Genomic DNA, 21,344 nt, shown 5'->3' with positions numbered 1-21,344 from the left:
ACACCAGCCTATTCTTGTAGAGGATAATGCCTCAATTCACTCAGCAAAAGCGACGCGCCTGGCCTGGGAACAGAACGGCATGCTTGTAATGGAATGGCCGGCGAATTCCCCTGATTTGAATCCAATTGAGAACGTTTGGCGGCTGTTGAAGGGGAGAATACAACGCCGGTTTCCTACAACAAAGGAGGAAGTACGGCAGTACGCTGAGGAGGAATGGGAGAAGCTTGAGCCCGAAGAATTTGAAAAGTATACGGGCAATATGAGGGAGCGTTGCCTTGCTGTAATTGCTGCTGATGGCGGCCCAACGAAATATTAGTTACTGAATAAGCACTGTTTTCATGTGGCGATGTGGCGATTGTAAGCACTAACAGAGACGCTTGCAGGGAGCGCCGGCAGCCCGCTCAGGTAGCCCCCTTGTATTAGGAGTGATAGGAGCTTGATTGTAGTGCTGTGGCAACGGAATTTGGTTACGTAATGAAAGAACGCTTTCCGAAAATTAGGCGGGAAGGCGACGATGCGAACGTAATATTTAGGTGGGAGGTGTTCTGAGTGTTCAGCAGTGGCCACAGTACACGACTTATACAGAGCTGTGGGAAATATTGACGTGTGCATAGATTTTGAGTTGCTTGAAGTTAATGTACCTATTGATTTTCTCGTCACGCAGGGTTTCTCGCTACGCAGGGACGCACCTTACCCCTCATATGTTGCGGCACGGTGGGTGTTGCGCCACCCAGGGACGGACGTTAGTCATTCTGTTCTGAGGAAGTGTAGGTAGGTTTATGGTTGTGGAAGGCAGACTTGCTTGCGAAAAGATTTCTAGCTTTGGAATGTTCGAAGTGCTGAAAACTTGAACTTGAGGTATGGTGATGTATAGAAATTCTCAGAGGCCTGATTTATATAGTTCAACGAGTCCGCATTATACGTGTATAACGGAAGTGCCGTGAAGGGCATTGTGAAGGGTGCAGCCTTCACAATACCCTTTGACAGCGCATACACAACTAACCCTTGAACACGGAACCATATACTGAAGCCAAAAGAGTGTGAATATTCGGACATTGAACTGTAGTGTAAGAAGGAGATGCTAGCTAACGATATAGAGGCGGAAGCGGTTCGGGGGTTCGCAAGTACATATACTCTCACGTCCTAGCAGAGAAGAGAACTGATGGAGTTGCACTGCCTAGCGATTGGTTGAGGGGGGCTACCTCAGGTATATACTACAAGGAGCAGTCTACAGAGCTGATCCGTAACATGATGCAGAGGCCAGGTTTGCTTCCCGAGACAAGTCTCTCCTTCATACTAGGTACGTGTGCCAATTGCCACAGATTTCTTCGTTCATTGTGAATCTCTACAGCGCGTTTGCAGCATACCCTTGCAATCGCGTCTTCAATTAGTATTGCGAATGACTTCGAGATATTATTAAACTCATATCCGTCGTAGATCCGTCAAGAACCTATCACAATCATCAATATCGGTATCATAAGTTTGGGGTCACGTCCAAATTCTATTGTTTCTCAAGAATCGCGAGTTATCAACTCGTCTATTCGATTCTAGTTGCTATTGAGAGTTACGAGCGCTCAGCTCGTTGGTTCAAGTTCATGGAGGTAGACTCCAGTTGTCTCGTGGTCCCTTATGCAGACTGATCCATGCCATCGTAGTCATAAGTTGGCAGGATTGTAGGAGCATTGTCTGACCAATCGCATCTGGCAGTCGCATGACTCCGGAAACCGCGCCGCCCTTTAACTTTGCATTTGGAGCATTCTACGGGCGCAAGGCATTCGGGTTGTTGATTGCCAATACGATTGCATCGGGTGCAGAATTTCTTGATTCCCCATGCGGGTGGTTGGTACAACATAGCGGTCTTCATGAGTGAGTTCATCATATCCTGCATTGACTTACCCTCGGCTGAGTTAAGTTCTTCTTGCGGCAACACCATCAATACGGCATATATGAGCGTATATGCCGCATCATTGCCCGCATTATGTAAATGCGGCGTCTCAGTAATGCCCAGCTTGTTGCAAAGAAGCCCGAGGTTGATCGTTGGACCTACGCCGCTGCGGATTCCGCATGCATTCGCCATGGTCTGTGTATCGAGTGTCGTCACAACTGAGCCGATAGAGTCAGCGTTGAAGCCTAGATGTTGGTTGAGGCTTTCTAGGTCTCCGCGAACATCATGGCCGACGAAGACCGCAGGACAGGGCTCCGAGTCTCGCGCATAAGGATCCAGACGCTCAGAGAAGCACTCAATTAGCGCAGCCCTTGCTTCTGGCTTGGTCACCCACTTTGTGGTGCCCCAGTGGAAGTCAAAGGGACTTCCTATGCAATGCCATCTGTTGATCAAGTGCCCGTGCTCTCGAATGCGGAGATGATAGAACCAGATTTTGTTGAGCCAGTTCTCTCCGTGTTTGCCCGGGTCTACGCCTTGGATATCTCGTGTATCAAGCATGGCGATTCCGATTTCAGTAAGCTCTCGGGGCTCGTAGACGTGCCATTCGCAATCAATTGCGATGATGATTGAGTTTGACGCCTCCGTGGACTCCTGCCAATTCCCCAAGGCCCACTGCATTGCAGGAATGCTGCCGAGGGAACTCAAGCGGTCTCTGATTCCAGCAATATCAGCTGGAAAGGAAGCCGAGGCTTCTGTGTGGTTGCTGGTCTTTTCAGACATTGCAGATGTGGAAAGCGAAAGGGTGCTTTGCTGAGGTTGAATGTTTGGGAGCCTCGTGCTGGTTTTCTGTGAAATTTGCTGAGGCTGAATGTTGGGAAGTCTGGAAAAGAAGGGTGGATTTGATGATCTATACAAGATTCGAAATTGGAGGTTTATATAGCCCGATAATTCCGCGTTGTATATGTATAATGGAAGTGTCGTCAAGAGCATGCACATTTCGACCTTGAACACGGAACTACACTATAGTGAAACTGGAAAAATATGACTGTTCGGACGCTGAGTGACATTATAGAAATCGCGTTTTGCCTACAGGCAAAGGTCCTGGTCTGGGCAATGCTGACACCATCGCATATTCAGTGAAGGAGTTTGACCTTGTGAGTCGTGAGGTAGGACACGTCATCGCGGCGAATACGTACACAAAGAAACCTTGAAAAGACGAAGGAAGCCCCTATTTATGTGCATATCATGGAGTAGAGCTCAGGGACCAAGTTTGTCTACCCGTTTGGTGGCGCTAGACCGATTTAGGTAAGGCCATGCGCTTGTCTTGACCTCCGACAAATGACTACGCTTTCTCCATCATTAACACCACAAAGAAATCCATCAAGTCACTCATTAGTAGGTATCGGAGTGTCTCGAGCAGTGATTGAAGATGCAATTGATAATACGGTCGGCGCTCCACAGGATGTAGTCTATTCATTCAAGAAGCGGAGTTCTCTAGACATTCACAGTGCTAGCGGAAATCCCGCAAAAAAAATGGGGGTAGAAGCATTGAAAGCGCAACATGCATGTCACTTGTGAACGTACTTAAGGTGTAGGGAGTACCAATTCCCTACGTCTATGTCTAGTCTTGGCCGAACCAAAATCGTCAACTCTGAAGTCCCTCGTTGAGAGTCTTCTTTGTCGTTTGTTCCCCAATTAACACTGTACGCCAACAAGATGGATGAAGACAGGTCCTTATTTCTCATCTTCTATGAGCTCCATCTATGCAGTTTTGACTGCCTCAACCAAATATCAATTCAACAAGAGACAACCGCCCATTCCATATCGTCAACCGCCACTCGTACTTTATTCGTACCATGACCGTCATGGCCTCTCTAGATGTCGTTGCGGGCGCAGCGTGAAGTCGAATGAGACCGCCAGAACTTCTTGCCGGCATGTTTGCACTTGCTGCAGGCCACATGGGCTCGACAATCCTCCGCAAGGTGAGTGGTGCTCTCGCAACGAGTGCAGAAGACGCGAAGTCCCCAAGGTGGCGAATGTTGAGTAGCTGCGACGTTCTTGGTGTGCTGGAAAGTATTCTGAACCTCTACGCAGTATGCGCTCGCCTCCTTCTCAGGAAGTGTTGCCGGTAGTGCTGGGAAAGGAACTACTCCCATCAGTATCCCTGCAATCATAGTATACGCAGCGTCGTTGCCTGCATTATGAAGATCGCGGCCAGAACCGCCGAGCTGGTTGATCAGGTCTCCTAGATTGATCCAATCACGAAGGCTCCCGGTTTTGGAGTTCCGAATTCCATGTTCACGCACGATATGCTGAGTATCGATAGTCGCCGCCATGGTACCCAATTCTGTGGGATCAAACCCGACATTCTTCTTCAAGATCTTCAGATCATTCTGGAGAGCGTGTCCTAGAAGAATCACTGGACGCAACGGCTCGCCCGGGACCCGCTCGTGCTCGACGCCAGCTACCGGGACAGAGAATAGTTCCACCAAAATGTCCTTGACATGCTCCATCTTCACCCACAAAGACTTGCCAAAGTCGAATCCATTGGGATTCCCCTTGCAGTGGTTTTTGTTCACTAGATGGCCCGTCTCGCAGATACGGAAGTGGTAGAACCAAACATGTTCAAGCCAATTCTTGCACTGCTCGCCGGGGGCCTTCCCTCGAATATCTCGAGTATCGAGAACAGCAACCCCGACCTCTGTCATGCGATGCGGGTTATACTCGAACTCTTCGCAGTCAATAGAATTAATGACATAGTCTTGGAACTCGCCAGGGGCATTCTCGATTGGGGAGCCGAGAGCATGTTGCATCATGTGCAAAGAGTGCAACTTTTTCAACTCGTTCTGGAGCCGAACTACGGCCTCCGTTCCCGGGGGAGGTTGATCCTCGATGTTGCTTCGATTTATGGTAATGTGGAATGTGACATTAGCGCCCGTAACATCGCCAACGGTGATATTGCCGACGGTGTTGCTGTTGCCATCGACGTGGTTCGTGGTGTTGATGGGGCGGACCGAATTGATAGAGGTGGTAGTCATGTTGGGAGAGTGATTTAGAATGCAAGAGATATTGTGAGCTTGGATGATCTGGTGGCTTGGTGGAAATGATCTGATTTTGTAGTGGTGGGTGGTGTGGCAAGACGAAGGGAGTGGTTTGTGAGTGTGCTGATGAAAATTTGGAAACTCCTGCTAACAGTCAGGTTTAAATAGGAGTTCTGGTACTGCTTGCAGTTACTCGGGAAGTGAAATTGGAAAGGTGTGAAGCATTGAATGCACTGCCAAGAGCAACCGCGCCCCTTTCAGTGAATCAGAACCCGCCAACGTAGAGCCCCTAAGAGCGATCACCAGTTTATTGTGTTTACATATACATGATACAATTCACAGCGACTGCTTAGTGTCAATCGGAAGAGGCAACGCGGATGTTGACGGAAGATCCAAAGTTCGAGAAGAAGAATTGGTTAGTGTTGGTTCTTAGTCGAAAATTCTACTGTTTCAGCGATTGACATGCTATTTTTTATAGATGGTTGAGTATAGCTGGACGCTAGGGTGTCGGAGGCTTTGATCGTCGCCTTGACGGAAACGATGTGCTGACCGTTAGATTCAGGAGCCGTGCTCATTGGGCCAACGCGTTATATTGTATAAAGCCATTGTGTTGAGACGAAGATGCTTCAAACGACAAGAAAAGATGGTGAGAAAAGCATGTGAGAGATCGCAAGGAGAGGCTGGCACGAGTCCTTTATTGAGGAATCAAGTGTGACCCCTGAAAATAAAAGTAAAATATCGACCGACTTGAAATCGCGGTGTCTCGACAACAGAACCTAGAGGTGTGCTGAACTATATCAGTGAGCCAGATAGAGTGTAACGTGAAGGTTGGCAATTCCATATACGTGACACTGTATGTAAAAGATAGTGGGAATGTCGTATCGGTAAGAAGGCTCAGTCGGTGCATTGTCGTTGAGATATCATTGCCGAGCACCCTACGACTCCATCCAGGATACGACCGATATGTCAACAGTAAGTAGAAGAAATGTGCCACATGCAGCGAATGGAAAGCAAAGAGACCATTAGGATGAAAGTTTATGAAGGCGTAAAGTGCTTGCCTTGGAAGTGATTGATGGTGAGACAGTTGCTACGTGTTTTGAGCGAGCTGCAGAGTACTGAACATACACAGGCTCGCTTTGGCACCGGAATAAGCGACCGCCACAGGATCAGGCCAATCTCTGGGACGTCTAGCGTCTCGTGTTGGAGCTCTCTGATACCATCTACATCGTGAAGCACTTTTCTAAGCACCTAGCAGTGGATAGAAATCATGACAGAGTGTAGGAAGCAGCACTCGGTGATCTAGTTGGTTGCTCAATCCATGAAAGAGATATGTATGTGTAAACTGCTGATAAGGAAATAACTGATTGTCGTATGCAGGGGTATACTTTTCCCCAAAAGGCTGCATGCACGAAGGAGAACCCATCGAAATCTACCCCTTTGTAGAATGAACCTACGACACCTTAACTTCTGCTCAGGGCATGATTGGAGCTACAGAGCTGCGTATCCCCAACAGGCCCTACACATCACCACACCATAAGATATTTCCTTCTGGCAGCCAGTTAGAATGCTCCTACGCACATCTGTATACGCGTCTCAGCTGGACAAGGGTCACTTCTCAGCTGGACAAAGTTCACCTGTTGTTTGCCACTATTGCCACAGTTGCCACCGTTGCTGCCGTTGCAACCGGTGCCACCTGCAACCCCTGTTCTATTCACTATATAGCCACTCGTTAGCACCTCAATACAACCCATGCTTTCCTACTGATCCTTTGCCCTTCCTACGCCAGCTGCCACCTTCCACGCTTCTCGAATTCTTTACGGGCCCATTCGACCAAGTCTCGCGTGGTCCATACGCATGGCGAGTTGAAAACCACAGACTCCAGCTTCGGACAGGTGAATATTTCCTCCAGGTGGCACTTTTCCCTTAGCTCTTCAAACGAGTTCGCGATGACACAACGGCTCTCGTAGCCGGAGTGGTATAGGACATACTCTCCTCCACCACTGGAGGGCCTCACAATCGTATGGCGAAATCCCACCGTTTGGAGGTTTGGGCATTGCTTCATGAGCTCAAGGTGCTCGCGCATCCGCGTTCCATTCTGCCAGCCTTCCTTCCCGCCATAGATAACGAACTCCACGTGACGGATTGCAGTGTAGCATATCGTATCCCCCAAGCCAGTTCTTGAATTCTTTGAGCTCCGCGTCACCGTAGAAGTAGATGGTCAAATCCTTCAGGAAGTAATGAAGAGCCTCTGAGAGTACTTGGCGGTTGACGTGGCACAAGGCCGGGGTCTTGAAGGGATGGTAACGATTTTTGTTGTTGACTTCCAAGATCGTGGAACCGTAAGATGGGCGGTTTCTATCTGGAAGGTAGGCGAAGTCGTATACCATGTCCCGCAACTCGCGTGGGAGGTCAAGGAATGCGAACTAGAGACCTGTTAGCTACTGAAAGCGGCATTTGGTATGAGGATCTTACCTTGTTCGAGCCCGGGCGGCCGCGCAGCTGCAAGCCGTCAATGGACATGGAAGCGCTGTTTCGACCCTGAAATGGGGCTGTGGCTGCGGCGGACTTAGAGCTATGCTCAAAAGGCATGACTGGGTACCGGAGTCTGGGCCACTTGCTGTGTTAGAGCATTTCGAGAAGGCCGGGAGTACAGAGATCTTATGGACGGCAGAGGATTCTGTGGGCTTCGGAGTGACTCTGAGCAATCTCGTTGGTGAAACCTCCAGCTCCCGTGACATGATCACGTGCTCGCCCGGCCACTGCAAGAACACTATGAGTGAGGTCACAGCGGTCGACTAGTCAGCCTGAGAAGTTCGAGGAAGGTTTAGGACATTTCCGATTCAAACTAGGCTTAAAGCTTGGAATCCGGCGAGTGGGTTGATGATGTTGTGCTTCGAAAACGTGGTATAAGCCACTCTGGTCTTAAGGAAAGTCTCTCGTTGTATCGAATGGCAAGCCTTCACACGGGACTTGAAAAAGGTGGCATTCTAATTCCTAGGACGAGCTGTCGTAAGTATGCCACTGCTTGGAATGCTTCAATACAATTTCAGAAATCTAAAAAAGATAGAAGGTCTTCATCTTGGGCAGTGTGGAACCTCATTGAAGCACTTCAAGCCGTGGCATGCAGGGGTACACAGGGCTGCACGAGAACAGAGTGCTTGATGATTATGCCACTTTTTCCACGCCCAGCGTGGCCATCTGAGTGGCTGAAGTCAGCACTTAACTAAAGTCACGTGCGTTACTGACCCCCAATACAAGGCAGACTTCCCATCTATAGTCAATTCATCGTAGCGATGCAGGAGTATCAGAAAGCTTCTAGGTCAGTTTTTGAAACCAGGGATTTACATACCACTCACTCTGCTTGGAGGTATCTAGGAGTGGAGGCGATAAAATCGATACCATTCCGCCCTTAGAAACAAGACTTACGGTCCGCGCGCCTCCAGCGATGAACAACAGCCTTTCTTCTTAGTCATTTCGTTTGCTCTGTGGCTCCACGATCAAAATGTCAGGCCTTGGACGGCCTTTTCCTTTGTTTTGCAAGCGACATTTACCGGTAGTAACAAGACGTTACGTGGTCACGTGACCATCAGGCGGGCGCACTAGCAGCTAGCGCCAAACGCGCGGCTGCGCCCTTGCCTTTCTTCTCTCTTTGTATCACAACTTCTATAGCATAGCAATACAACCCTTTTTAATTGCTGTTTGCCTATCGAGTCCTCACACAAAATTCATCCATAAAATCACCGTTCATGAACGGCAGCAGTCCCCAATCTAGAGGAGGAAAACATTCGGATGTCACCCTTCCATGCCTAGCTCCATTTTCCAACCACCAACCTATTGTTGTCGATCGTAACACAATACTAAGCACCCTCTCTTCCTTGGCATGACGGTCCTTATGCGATCCAAAACATCGCGTCTTTGACCTATTATAACAGAACAAAGAACCCGCGGCGCAATCAAGCATTTGCCAAGCGGCGCCAACATTCCTTCTTCTCAAACTACATCAATCAAGACCAATCATCTTCCAAGCCTATGATGAAAGCGATTAACTTAGTTAGCCATGAATCTTGGCGGGCGTTGTCCCAATTCGGAGCATCTCGGTACTTGCCTACTACTTCTAGATATCTTCTCGCAAAAGCCTCATCAGCGCTCAAACCGCTGTCCATTCTCTTTTCTCTTCCCATTTATTGGTACATTAGTGCTTGCATGCCATTTTGACATACCTGCTTGTCTCCACTCTCTAGCTCCCCATCTCCCAACCACCCTCCACCCAATCCGAAGATGTCCTCACCTCCCGAGCATAGGTTTTGCATCATAACCGGCACCGGCTTCGCTGGTATTATCGCCGCCTGCACCTTCCTCCGCACGCGCACCCTCTCTTACTCAGACTTTCTCCTCATCGACCGAAACACGAATTACGGCGGTGTGTGGTGGTCGAACACGTACCCAGGAGCAGCGTGCGACATCCATAGTCAGATTTACAGTATCTCTTGGGCGCCGAGTCCTTTTTGGGAGCGCTACTTTGGCTCCCGTAATGAGATCCAAGCATACCTTGAAGGCGTAGCGCGGCGGTACCAACTAGAGCGATCGACGCGATTCGGAGTCGAGATCGAAGAGGCGCGTTGGGATGAGGATGAGCTTCTGTGGGTTGTAGATACTCGAGATGTTGCTACTGGGACGAAGAAGCGGCGGACGTGTAATCTAGTATGTCTCGCTTTGCTATTTTTCTCTTTTTATATTTTCTTGTCTTTTTCTATTCATCTCTTCTATTCATCTGTTTTCATGTCTCTTCTATTTCCATGTCTCTTATCTTTTTTAATGTCTCCTTTTTTCTCTTCTGTTTCTTTTTTCATGTCTTCTAATTTCTCTTCTCTATCATTTTTTCTCGTCTGGGTCGTTCTCTTTTCTCTTCCCCTGTCTCCCTGTTTCTCCGGCCATCTCAAACCCTTCCCTCTGATTCATTCTTTCATTCATTCATCTTTTGCTCTTCATATCATTCCAGTTTCTCACACTAACACCCCCAGCTCATCTCCACAGCCGGCCAATTCCAAACCCCCAAACGCCTTTCTCTCCCCTTTTCCACGCTATCCCCTACCTCCGATTCTCCCTCACACCCACTCTTCCACCAATGGCACACCTCCTCCTGGCCCTCCCACGCCACCGCCACCCTTACCAACGCCCGCGTCGCCATCATCGGCACGGGCCCCTCCGCGGCCCAACTCATACCCAAAATCTATCCCCTCGTGAAATCACTAGTAATCTACCAGCGCTCACCTTCCTTTTGCGTCCCACGCAACGATTTCAAAATGAGCGAGTGGAGGAAGTGGGTATTCGCTCGGGTACCGGGGGTGTTAAGAGGGTGGAGGGGGTGGTTGGGGTTTATCGTACGTGCTGCTCTCATTCCCACCTGCATTCCTCGTTGTGGCTCCGTTTCTCGGGGGATTTAGGGTCATCGTGCTAACGCACAAGCCATACAGGGCGGCATCGTCAGCCGCCGCATCTTCGACCCCACATCCCGCCTCCACAAAGCCGCCATCAGCATCGCGAACACCCATCTAGACAACCAAGTCCACGACCCGGTTACGCGCGAGAAACTGCGCCCGCACGACCCGTTTGGGTGCAAGCGCCCCCTCATTCTCGACGACTACTACCCCGTGTTCAACGAACCGAACGTCACGCTTGTCACCGACCCGGTAGTCCGCCTGGGTTCCCATGGCATCGTGTCCCGAAGAAAAGAAGACGGGGAGGAAGAGGAGCGCGAAATCGACGTGCTGATCTGGGGCACCGGCTACACGCCTAACCTCCCTGGCTCTGCGTTCCCCTGCTACGGCGTCGGTTCGCGATTGCTCGCGGAGTCGTACCAGCCTGAGGGGTATTCGCTCTACGGCGTGGGGGCGGCAGGGTTTCCGAATTTCTTGAACTTTTTGGGGCCGAATAGCATTAATTTTGAGCGGTCGATGATAGAGCTGCTGGAGAAGCAGGCGGAGTATTTTGTCCAAGTAGCTGCGTGGCTGAAAGGGCGGACTAGACGTGGCGACAGAGTCGCGGTAATGCCGCGAGAGGAGGTCGCGAAGGCGTGGACGGAGAGCTTGAGGGAGGGGCAGCGGAAGCATCCAGCGGCTGGAGAGACGTGTCAGAGTTACTATAAGGTGAGAGCAGTGGGGGATTTTGCTATGGTCCTCATTCCTCAGTCATACCCATTACGCCTCCTTCCAAATCCATCTGCATGGAAGCATCCCAGAGAAGCTCTGAAATTTTGGATCTAGTCCCTCGCTTTACAACATCTCAGATTCGATGTTCCTGCTAATGCCCGCAGTTGCCCTCCGGCGCCATTTACTACTACCCGTACCGCATGTCTACCTACTATCGCCTAATCCGCCGTCCGGATTTCTAGAAAGACTGGAAAGTGTTTTCTAATAACAAAGACCTCGACGTGGAGCTGAAGTCCAAGAAACTGAGCGAAACCAAGGACATAGAATTGGGGTTGAAGATAGAGGTTCTACCCATAGAAATCCGGAGCTTGAAGAAAACGATGCTGATCCCCAGGGGCATGGCGATGTTCAGAATAGTCGCTGAGACCTGGGGTGTAGATAGTTACTGGTAGAAAATCGATAAGCTTGGGTTAGTACTAGTGACTAATGGGAGAAATGGGATGCTGAAATGAAACATGGGTATACTATATACAAGCACAACAACTAACTACATGCATTCTCGTCTTGATTGCAAATGATCCCGCCTTTTTGTTTTGAACTCCACCAATCTCCTCTAAGCCTGGCTCATCCCAATCTTATTCTTGACCCAGTTCTCCAACCCACCTAGCGCAATAATCTCTTGCACATTCGGCGGTAGCTCACCAACCTTGACACTCCACGTCTCACCTCCAGGGCCTTCTTGCACATTGACCCTACTCCTCTTGACATCCCACTCGAGCGTCCAGCCCGTGCGGCGGGTCAACTGCTTCGCCTGTGCAGGCTGAGCGACTGGGCCCGGCTTCGACGAGTCTAGCGAATCGCTGTTCTTCTCTGGCTCGGTTATATCCTGCTGGTTTGTCGAGACCTCCTTCTCCGAGAATACCTCACGGAGACGGTTCGTAAGCTTCGGCACCTCAACGCCCATAAGCGCGTTGTTGATGCTGTTGCGGCTGAAGATGTTGCCGAAGCTACCAGCAACTACAAGAGGGATGCCCTTAGCGAGGATAGCGGTAGCGGCCTGCTCTCTGCTGCTTCCGCAACCGAAGTTGAAGCCAGCGACTAGGATATCGCCAGCCTTAGCGGTTGAGCGGAATGTGGTGTCATAGTTCTCCATGCACACTTCGGCCATGATGTCGCGCGGAACGTCGTCCTGGTATGTGTATTTGCCCGGGTAGATGGCATCGGTGTTGATGTTATCGGCATCCACAAAGACGATCTCGCCGCCAATCTTTTCGGGAAATCCGGGGAGGATGGTCGTAAGGCTTTCTGACTCAGGGGCCGTCGGTAGGGTAGACGCAGAGGAAGCTTCAGCTGGCTCGGCCGACTGGATCATTTCGTCGGCTTGTCTGATGACTTTCTCGAGCATGTCCTCAATGGTCAACATGCGGTCTTCTTCTTTTACACCGTCGCCTTCTCCGAGCTGCACGCCAGCCCAGTCAGCGGGAGCTTCGTACCATCCGGGTCCTGAAATCTTCCCGGAAAGTGCGCTAGCAGCTACAACTTCAGGGCTGGCGAGATATGCCTTGGCATCCGTGGAGCCCATCCGACCTTTGAAATTCCGGTTGCTAGCACTGATGCCGACTTCGCCTGGCTCAAGAAGGCCATCGCCAAGGCCAATGCAAGGTCCGCATCCAGATGGTAGAGGTTGCGCTCCCGCTTCAAGAAGAATTTGCCAGTCGCCCTGCTCCTCAGCTGCGCGTTGTTCCTGGAGAGACGCAGCAGCAATATAGAAGTTTACATGGGAAGGGACTTTTGGAATCTTGCCATTATTCGCCGCAGCAGCATCTTTGAACACTTTGGCGGCTGAGGCAATATCTGAAGCACGAGAGTTGGTGCAAGAAACAAGATAAGCTTTGTTAACAGTGATATCCTGGGCTTGAAGGTCCTTCAGAGGCGTGGCGACCTTGACAGAGTTAGGACCGGCAACGTAGGGCGAAAGACTCGACAGATCGAGGAAGAGCTCCTTGGCGTAAGTTGCACCTTTGTCCGCGCTGAGGGCCGGGGTGAATATGGGTCCAGTTTGCTGTCCTGCAATCCCGGTGGCTTTGAAAAGCTTATCGATTTCTGAATGCTGGAATTGCTTGCTCGCACTGGTGTCGATAAGCTGTGACTCGGATTCATACATGGCGGCTTCTGTGGCCTTTGCCCGCAGCCATCCGTGAAGCACGGCATCGATTGGGAATAGGCCAGTAAGAGCACCCCACTCGGTGGTCATATTCGCGATAGCTAGCCGGTGGTCAACAGGAAGACTGCGGAGCGTTTCTTGGCTTCCGGTAAACTCGATGGCATGGTTCAGGACTTGATCATTGTTGAAAAGGCCGCATAGTGCTACGATGACATCCTTCCCTGTGACACCTTCGGGTAGAGTTCCTGTGAAGTTCACCTTGGCCACAGGTGGGATCTGCCACCAGGTCCTGCCTGTTGCCCAGATACTCGCTGCGTCGGTCCGCACCACGGGCGTTCCCAGGCATCCAATGCCTCCGTACATATTCGTATGGCTGTCCGAGGCCACGGCGAGAGTCCCTGGCCAAGCATAGCCCTCCTCTACCATTATCTGATGGCCAATGCCTCTGCCAGCAGGGTAGAATCGGACGCCCTGCTTCCTGGCGAACTCCTCAATCTGCCGGTATTTGGTGAGGTTTTTCTCGCTCTTGTTCTGCACATCGTGGTCTAGAGTCATGACAATCTGGTCCGGGTTGTCGATCTTGGAAGCTCCAATAGACATGAATTTCAGTGCCACTGGCCAAGTATTGTCATGCGTCATGCATCGATGTGGCTTGAGGGAGACATAGTCCCCAGACTTGAGAATTTTCCCAGGCGCGATATCGACAGCATATTTCTGGACGATCTTCTCGGTGAGCGTTTGAGGGATGGTGGTCGTGGTTCGGAAGGTCGAGAGGAAGTCGGCGCCAGGGCCTTCTTTCATGGAAGGGAAGACGTCAGGGCTATCTAATCCATATGTAGTTTTTGAAAGCTGCCGGATCGCAGTCCATGGACGGAGGTGCGAGGCGGCCGGTCGTAGCGGTATGCTTGGCCGAAGCTGTGAATGTTAGCCGGCTCCGAGGGTGCAATTGGGGTTGTTGAAGCATGTATAAAGCATACCAGAGCTGTGCGACGGCTCAGCAGCCTCCCCGCTCGTGTTGTCATCGCCATCCGGACAGTGGCATATGGTGACGGGCTCGTGGCGTTGAGTCGTGAAATTCTTCGCCGGGGGTCTCCGCCAAGCCCCAATTCTCCTCCGAATCGGCGTCAATCTCGTCACGTATATTGCTCCACTGCAATTGGCCCGCGACTTCTTCGTATATTGCCCCGCGATCTGAATGTGGAGTGCACACACTATGACTGTCGAGTATAAAGTAATTGTTTGTCACGCGCATTTACTAGCTCGATGTCTTATGTTTGCATCCCCGAAGTCGGCTTTCGTGACGGAGTCATTCCATCCCGTCACGCAAAATCTACATAAACCCTCATAACCACCACCAACACCTCTGTCTAACTCCAGCACTATCTGTACCCCTCGGACACTAGAATACCTCAATTGACGCCATGGTAGCCCGCTCAGACGTCCACTACTTCGGCGCTGGCCCGGCTCCCCTGCCCACCAACGTACTCGAAGAAGCCGCCAAAGTCCTCCTCAACTACAAAGACAAAGGCATTGGCATCTGCGAAATCTCCCACCGCTCTGCCGACGCCAACGAGATCCTAGCCAACACAAAAACCTCCCTCGCAAAGCTCCTCGATATCCCCGATGACTACGAGATCCTGTTCCTCCAAAGCGGCGGAAGTGGCGAGTTCAGCGCCGTTGTGTACAATCTAGTGTCAATCTGGGTTGAAAAGCGGCGGGTAAAAGCAGCAGAGCAGGAGCTAGGCAGCTCGGGAAGCGTGAAATCTTGGGGTGATGCGGTCTTCAAGCGGCTACAGAAAGAGGTCGCAGAGGAGCTGAAGCTGGACTATCTTGTAACGGGATCGTGGTCATTGAAAGCATCACAAGAGGCAGCGAGGCTGGTAGGGGCCGAACATGTCAACGTAGCTGTGGATTCGAGGAAAGCGAACGACGGCAAATTCGGCGTCATCCCGCCCGAGTCGGAGTGGACCCCCTCCAAGAAAGCTGCCTTCGCCTACTTCTGCGACAACGAGACCGTCGACGGTGTGGAGTTCCCCGCATTCCCGAAGAGCCTGGAAGGCGAAGACGCGCCACTGGTTGTCGCAGACATGTCGTCCAACTTCATTAGCCGCAAGGTCGACGTGAGCAAGTATGCCGTCATCTTCGGCGGTGCCCAGAAGAACATTGGCAACACTGGCATAACGATTGTCATACTGCGGAAGTCGCTGCTCCCACCGGCTTCTGCCGCGGCTGATCCCGAGCTGCTGAGGGCGTTGGGACTGCCTGTGGGCCCGATTGTCTTGGATTGGCCCACCATTGCGAAGAACAACAGCCTGTATAACACGCTGCCGATCTTCGACGTCTGGATTGCTGGTCAGGTCATGTCTGGGCTCGAATCAACGTACGGGGTCAAGAAGATCAGCGGCCAGGAAGAAGTCTCGAATGACAAGGCCGCAATGATATATGGGGTTCTTGACAAATATCCGGAGGTGTACCGCGTGGTACCGCACAAGTCAGCTCGCAGCCGGATGAACATCTGCTTCAGAGTCGGCGGGGGTGACGCGGAGAAGGAGAAAGCCTTCTTGACTGGAGCTGAGAAAGTAGGGCTGCTGGGTCTCAAAGGGCACCGGAGTGTGGGCGGAATTCGTGCTAGTAACTGTAAGTCGCTCAGTCTCATTATTACAAGCATTTAGTGCCCTGCGATATTTCTGGCAGTCCCTCGACTATGGAACACCAGTTCGCCGGATCTATGACATTTGCTGCAACAGTCTCGGTCCCAAGAACACGTGAAAGGCGTCGTCAGCAACAGCAGTTGCGCTAACCCGCTATCAACTCACAGATAATGCCGTGTCGTTGGACGGCGCAAAGAAACTTGTGGCCTACCTCGAGGGCTATGCGAAGGCAGTATAAGTGCAGCAGGGAGCACATGACGGCATGATAGGGGTCTTGGGCAGTAAGTAGGCGTCGGCGGCTTCAAAAATGTTCAACTCGCTCGAGCATCAAGCGATGGGTGAACTGGCATAATGTCCACATTCAACATGATACCCAGGGTTTTGTTCCGTTTTCGCTACTGAGAACATGTCCGTGATGGCGATTGCCAGGCCGGTTCAATAAAGGGGAATCTACTGCATCAACCGGTTGTTTTCTCAAGCTGTGATGTGCGAACACCCATCCGATGTGGAGTGCGGGATGGTGGCAACCGACTCGAGTGGTATTCCAGAATGAATCGAGTCAGGGCCGTCCAATGCATCTGCTCGGATAGCTTCCGATATAGTAGTCTAGTGGCCAGCCCTACCGGCCTTCTTTCGCGGAGCAAGATGCAATGGAGCTACCCGCCGTGGTTGGCGAAGCTTGCCCATGTGGCTGATGCTTCCGAAACGCAGGGGCCTCTCCACGCGAGCGATTGACACCCCCCATTTCTCTGAAACTCCACCTCCTCAACCCTCACACACCCCGCCACGCATCCCACCACCGCGGGCAGCGCTCCGAGAAAACCCTATCGAGTGTCCAGCATGAGCATGACAGGTGGCCTTGCAGCCGTGACGCGGTGACAGCGCGGCATCTTCCAGCCACTGGCGTGCAGGAGAATGCGAGTCTCCTGACGGACATTCACTCTTTGCAACGTCCGCTATCACCCTCCACATCGTCATCCTCGCGGGTCCAAGATTTACGCTAGGCTTCACGCTCTAGATCCGGCGCTATTGTTGCCGCCGCTATGATCGCACCCGGGACGAGCTTGATATGTGGGCCTGGGCGTCTTCGCTCAGACGGCCAGTGGGAGTTTCTCCAGCATCCCCAGTGCCAATTCACCCAATGCCTATCCAGCACGCGCGGCGTTGCTTCTACTTCCTTCTCGTATTTCCGCGCTCTATTATGCATACTGAACAAGCGTTTGCTACCGTCTGAGTCTTTGCCGTTCCGAGTTCTCGCTTCGTCCCATGTCTGCCGTCCCACGCGTTTCACCCTTCTGTCTGCCGCACACCCAAACCGCAAGACGTCTGAAGGCGCTCCCCCACCACCCCTCCCTCCAGTAGTCGCGATCTCTGCACCAGCCGCTGTTCAAACAGGCTTCCTGAGAGCTGTACGACGAGCACTGACTGTTCTACGGATCCCGAGAGGAGCATGTTAGAAGCAGAAGTAGCAGGGGCGGATTCATACACTGACTCCGACCGCGACCGATAACCTCATTTTCATACTATCAGTGCCACCGTATCGTCGCGCGCGGGTAACAGCCTCGCAGCATGGAAATAGCACGGCCCAATTACCATATGGCGGGTGGCTTGCAGCATGCTGCGGCCTTCGGACGGGTCTCCTTCGCCCGCACAGCATGGCTCTCCACCATGGCCAGGACCTGCATGAGCTTGAAACCCTTTCTCGACCTAGCGTCTGCCACTTCGGAACTGACATCACCTAGGATGGACTGTGCTAATGCTTCGCGCGCAGCTACTGGAGTGACGGACGCCGCAGGACCGCTGTCACGAAACTCTCTGCTACCCTCCTTCAAGTCAGGCGCTCCTCATATACCTTTTCCCGTCTCATATGGCGTTGCTGGCCGACAGCCTTCATGCTCTGACGCTCTTTTCGTTCTACTCATTGCTGGCAGATTCAACCAAGCTGGCCTTTGTCTGACGATTGAACGGGTGTTTTTCTCACGTTCATCATCAATCTTCTATCTCCATGGTTTCCTAATTTCTTCACTCTTTTAGCCGCTGCTGGTCCTCAGCGAGAATCCCTTCTTTCTTGTACATTCCTAAAGCGCGGCTACAATATGGAAAAATGGGATGCCGTCGTCGTCGGCCTCCTCGTCGAGCGAGGCCAGAGCTCCGATGCTTCGAACGGAACCGTTAACTCGACGCTTGCACACTCGGGCACTACGTGGCCAGCGACGAACCACACCAAGCAGGTGATCAAGAGCCTCCAGCTCGCTCAAGTACAGACCTTGAGGACAATGCACGTCACGCTGGGAGCGTTCAGTCTAGCTTTGGTATTGTTGATGATCGCACGAATATTGAACGATGCTCGCCGAGTAGCAGCCTATCAGGTTCCTTTACGACCAAAGTTTGTACCCGACAGGTTCTCTATCAACTGAGCTGACATTATTTAGAAAGCTCGGTTTCCTATTGAACGTACACCCCGCCGAAGTCTTTCCACTCGTGCTCGCCTCCGGAATCGCAATACAGGAAATTGTTTTCATAACGGTGCAGAGCACTGCCCTCGATAGTCTTGTAATCAAAGGATGTAGGGGCATTGCAATGGCTACATATCCTGGTAGAGCAGACCCCAAGATACCTCTTCAGCAGTGTTGCATTGCTGACCTATTTCCGCAGCCCTCTTCCTTCTAGGATATCTGCATATAGTTTTCGGAGCAGAGGTGGCCATCCGAGGCCTAAAAGCTGATCGATTTGCTCCGCGTAGCAGATGGACAACAAGAATCTGCCTAGGAGTCGTCTTGTTCCTGCTAATACTCACACTCCTTCCGACGATCATCTGGGTGAGCCCGAATCACTGCATTGGTAGTTTGATTTGGTTCCCCATTCGCTACGAATTCATTACCCTGGTTATAATTATAGTATTTGTCGTCACTTTCCTTATACTCGCTGCGGTGATCAGCATGCAACTCATGAGAAGCATCAATGTGGATCCAAACGAGCGGATTGTAGCTTCTCGGATATGCTATTACCTTTGTGCAACCACGATCTTATACGTGAGTTTCCGTGTTGTTTCGTGTTGTGTTCATATCTAAAGTCAGCAGGCACTCTTTCTTCCGTTCCACATTCAGGTCCGCCGTCATGACCTAGACGAGTCTCTCGCTACTAGCAGGATTGCCGAGATCCCTTTGTTCGCTTCTGGTATCTTCATCTCCTTCATCCACTTATTCCTTCGCGTAAATGCGAGCCGAATGGTCATCAAGCCGGTTGGCGTTCCACGGCAAAAACGTCCTAAGCTGCGTTTCTTCGGACCAAGCGACCTCGAGATGAACATCAGTGGTCCAATGATGCACCGACCAGCTAGCCAGGATCGCCTTGTTCACGAAAAACAACGCATGGACGGTGAACCAGAAGAGATGAATTACTACAACCGACTCGAAAAGGGACCGCAGTCAATCAAAAGCCCAATGACCCCAACCCCCCGTGGAGTCGATCCATCAAAATGGCCACTCCCACCAGCACCCCTCTCAGTAGAAGGCAACCGCTTCACGGCCAACTTTAGCCACAAGCGCGCAAAATCAAGCTACTCCCTCTTCCCCACCCGCGCAGAAGAGATACCCCGTCTCCCAGCCACGATCTACACCCCTTCCTCCACCGCAAAGCAGCCTGCCTTCTCTGCAGCCGACAAACGCCAGACCTCTATGAGCACCGCCCCCTCCGTCACCGACGTCCACGAAGCCTCCCTCCAGTGGTTGAACCCTCCGTCTCCTCTCTTCTCTTCCCAACGCCACCGACGCGACGACAGTAACGACAGCAGCGCCACCGTTCAAATCGGCCTCCGCTTCTCTGTCGCCCCCGCCGCGATTGCTGCAGCTGACTGCATCGCCGCGACACGCATGCCTCAATCACAAAAACCGGGCAACCTGCGCCGCAACGAGTCGAACGACTCCAGCGGTTCCGAATCCCTCGGGTTACCCATTCAAGCACCCTCTGACCTCTCTTCCAATGACAACTCAGACTCAAATTCGGACACAGATCTCCCAAGGCAGACTAACGAGCCGCTCCAAGCGCTCGCTCCCGTTGTGGTGAGCCCCTCTGCGTTCTCGATGATCACGCCGCAGAATAGCGGTAGTTATCTACAAGCAGCGCGGAATAAGGTACTCCCACCTACCCCGAGGGGGAGTGCGGTGCCGCCGCCACTACAGCCAGGGTTGAGTGGATTGAGGATGAATCCGGTTAGTCCGGCGAGTGTCGTTGGGTCGCCGAGAGAGAAGGGTATAAGAAGCCCAGTGCGAAGTCCGACGGGCAAGGGAGTTGGGCCGGGGGAGGGGACAATGGCGCGCAGTCCGCCGAGGGACGGGAGTTGGATATAGTGGAGTGGGAAGGTGAAAGGGAGAGGATTGTATCATTATCACGAAGTGCTTTTCTTCTACGGTGTTTGGAGGTCTTGTATGAGGCGTTGGTTTTGGGCGTTCTGTTGGTATTTCTTTTGTTTTGTTCGTGCTCCGTTCACTTCCTGTATACTCACCGCCACAATCCTTCTCGCACTCCTCCTCCCCTGCCCTCCTCTTATCTTCCCTACTACCTCACCACCATCACGGCGAAAAACATGACATCACGAACTCCCCGCCGCAGACCCTCATTTCTTTCCCCCTGATTCAATCCCTTCCTTCGTTCTATCCATCACTTGTGCGCTTCAAGACTAGCAAAGAAGAGGGAGTCATCCAGCGTGCCACACCTCATTTCAAGCACGAACTTGTATAATCAGGATTCGGTAACCGGGGATGTCATGTCGATGTCAATGTATGTAGAACTATAACGTCCAGAGCATTTCATCGACCGATAAGTCTCGTCTTGTATCTAAACACGTGGTGTCGGTGCGTGACCTCCGCTCAGAGGTAATGTAAGTTGTGCGGTTTTCACGTGCGATTCACGTGCGGGTGACTAATACCGCCCTTGAATTCTTTTGCGAGGGGTATATAACGTCGCCCGCTCTCTCCTCTCCCGTTTTCATGGGCGCGGAAGGGGAAATGGGGCACTGGTTCAAAAGCTCAAGGCAGAGTTTGCGATCGACTGGTCGGAGTTGAACCCACCAAGTGGTATTGATGGTTCCTTGGTTGGTGGTGGTGGAAGATCAAAACAGCGTGCGAACAGAGCTAACATGGAGTGGTGGGGGTGGTGCGGGGTTGAGAGAGGGTTGACGAACACTAATGAAGAAGAAGACCCGAGGGAGGAGTGTAGGAGTGCTTTGGTGGCGGATGATTGAAGAGCTATGGAATGGTGGAAGTGGTGGGAGCGGTGGAGCAAATGGCCTGACGATCACCGTTCATGGAGTGGGTGCTCCCGATGTTGTCGTTGTGAGGGATCAACATCTTCACAAAAGCCTGGTATGGAGTGAGGAGTGGGCGAATAACGGGTGCAGGCGAGGTGAATGATGGAGTGGTGGTTGAACACCCGGAGGTGTTGGATTAGAACAAT

General features: G+C 51.8%; 7 protein-coding genes across 7 annotated transcripts; 3 read left to right on the top strand and 4 right to left on the bottom strand.

The window, feature by feature from the left end:
* Positions 1-1,696: 1,696 nt before the first annotated feature.
* BDZ99DRAFT_362518 (uncharacterized protein) lies at positions 1,697-2,509 on the bottom strand (the record flags this gene model as incomplete). Its single annotated transcript, XM_033714692.1, has 1 exon — positions 1,697-2,509. A coding segment is annotated over one exon (813 nt), but the record flags the coding sequence as incomplete, so codon positions are not given.
* A 1,250-nt stretch (positions 2,510-3,759) lies between these two features.
* On the bottom strand, positions 3,760-5,148 carry BDZ99DRAFT_561320 (uncharacterized protein; the record flags this gene model as incomplete). Its single annotated transcript, XM_033727321.1, has 1 exon — positions 3,760-5,148. Exon 1 carries the CDS (start codon positions 4,921-4,923, stop codon positions 3,760-3,762), a length of 1,164 nt encoding a protein of 387 aa, XP_033577798.1. The 5' UTR covers positions 4,924-5,148.
* A 1,478-nt stretch (positions 5,149-6,626) lies between these two features.
* On the bottom strand, positions 6,627-7,708 carry BDZ99DRAFT_570143 (uncharacterized protein). Its single transcript, XM_033727956.1, has 2 exons — positions 7,399-7,708; positions 6,627-7,349 (listed from the first exon to the last, which is right to left on the bottom strand). Exons 1-2 carry the CDS (start codon positions 7,513-7,515, stop codon positions 6,993-6,995), a joined length of 474 nt encoding a protein of 157 aa, XP_033577797.1. The 5' UTR covers positions 7,516-7,708; the 3' UTR covers positions 6,627-6,992.
* Positions 7,709-9,204: 1,496 nt separating this feature from the next.
* Positions 9,205-11,581, top strand: BDZ99DRAFT_561312 (monooxygenase; the record flags this gene model as incomplete). The annotated part of the gene is made up of 4 exons (XM_033727320.1): positions 9,205-9,627; positions 9,948-10,307; positions 10,401-11,072; positions 11,240-11,581. The coding sequence occupies 4 exons, from the start codon at positions 9,205-9,207 to the stop codon at positions 11,315-11,317; spliced, it is 1,533 nt and encodes a 510-aa protein (XP_033577796.1). The 3' UTR covers positions 11,318-11,581.
* On the bottom strand, positions 11,526-14,267 carry BDZ99DRAFT_441429 (homoaconitase mitochondrial precursor; the record flags this gene model as incomplete). The annotated part of the gene is made up of 2 exons (XM_033717765.1): positions 11,526-14,154; positions 14,217-14,267. 2 exons carry the CDS (start codon positions 14,265-14,267, stop codon positions 11,689-11,691), a joined length of 2,517 nt encoding a protein of 838 aa, XP_033577795.1. The 3' UTR covers positions 11,526-11,688.
* Positions 14,268-14,431: 164 nt separating this feature from the next.
* On the top strand, positions 14,432-16,488 carry BDZ99DRAFT_462140 (phosphoserine aminotransferase). Its single transcript, XM_033719777.1, has 2 exons — positions 14,432-15,874; positions 16,056-16,488. Exons 1-2 carry the CDS (start codon positions 14,661-14,663, stop codon positions 16,126-16,128), a joined length of 1,287 nt encoding a protein of 428 aa, XP_033577794.1. The 5' UTR covers positions 14,432-14,660; the 3' UTR covers positions 16,129-16,488.
* Positions 16,489-17,545: 1,057 nt separating this feature from the next.
* BDZ99DRAFT_508292 (uncharacterized protein) lies at positions 17,546-20,738 on the top strand (the record flags this gene model as incomplete). The annotated part of the gene is made up of 5 exons (XM_033724314.1): positions 17,546-17,602; positions 18,122-18,276; positions 18,323-18,486; positions 18,546-18,922; positions 18,971-20,738. 5 exons carry the CDS (start codon positions 17,546-17,548, stop codon positions 20,237-20,239), a joined length of 2,022 nt encoding a protein of 673 aa, XP_033577793.1. The 3' UTR covers positions 20,240-20,738.
* Between the last annotated feature and the right edge of the window lie 606 nt (positions 20,739-21,344).

The sequence above is a fragment of the Mytilinidion resinicola genome (assembly GCF_010093595.1).
Source record: "Mytilinidion resinicola strain CBS 304.34 unplaced genomic scaffold BDZ99scaffold_8, whole genome shotgun sequence".
Lineage (NCBI taxonomy): Eukaryota > Fungi > Ascomycota > Dothideomycetes > Mytilinidiales > Mytilinidiaceae > Mytilinidion > Mytilinidion resinicola.
This window is presented reverse-complemented; position numbering and strand designations above follow the sequence as displayed.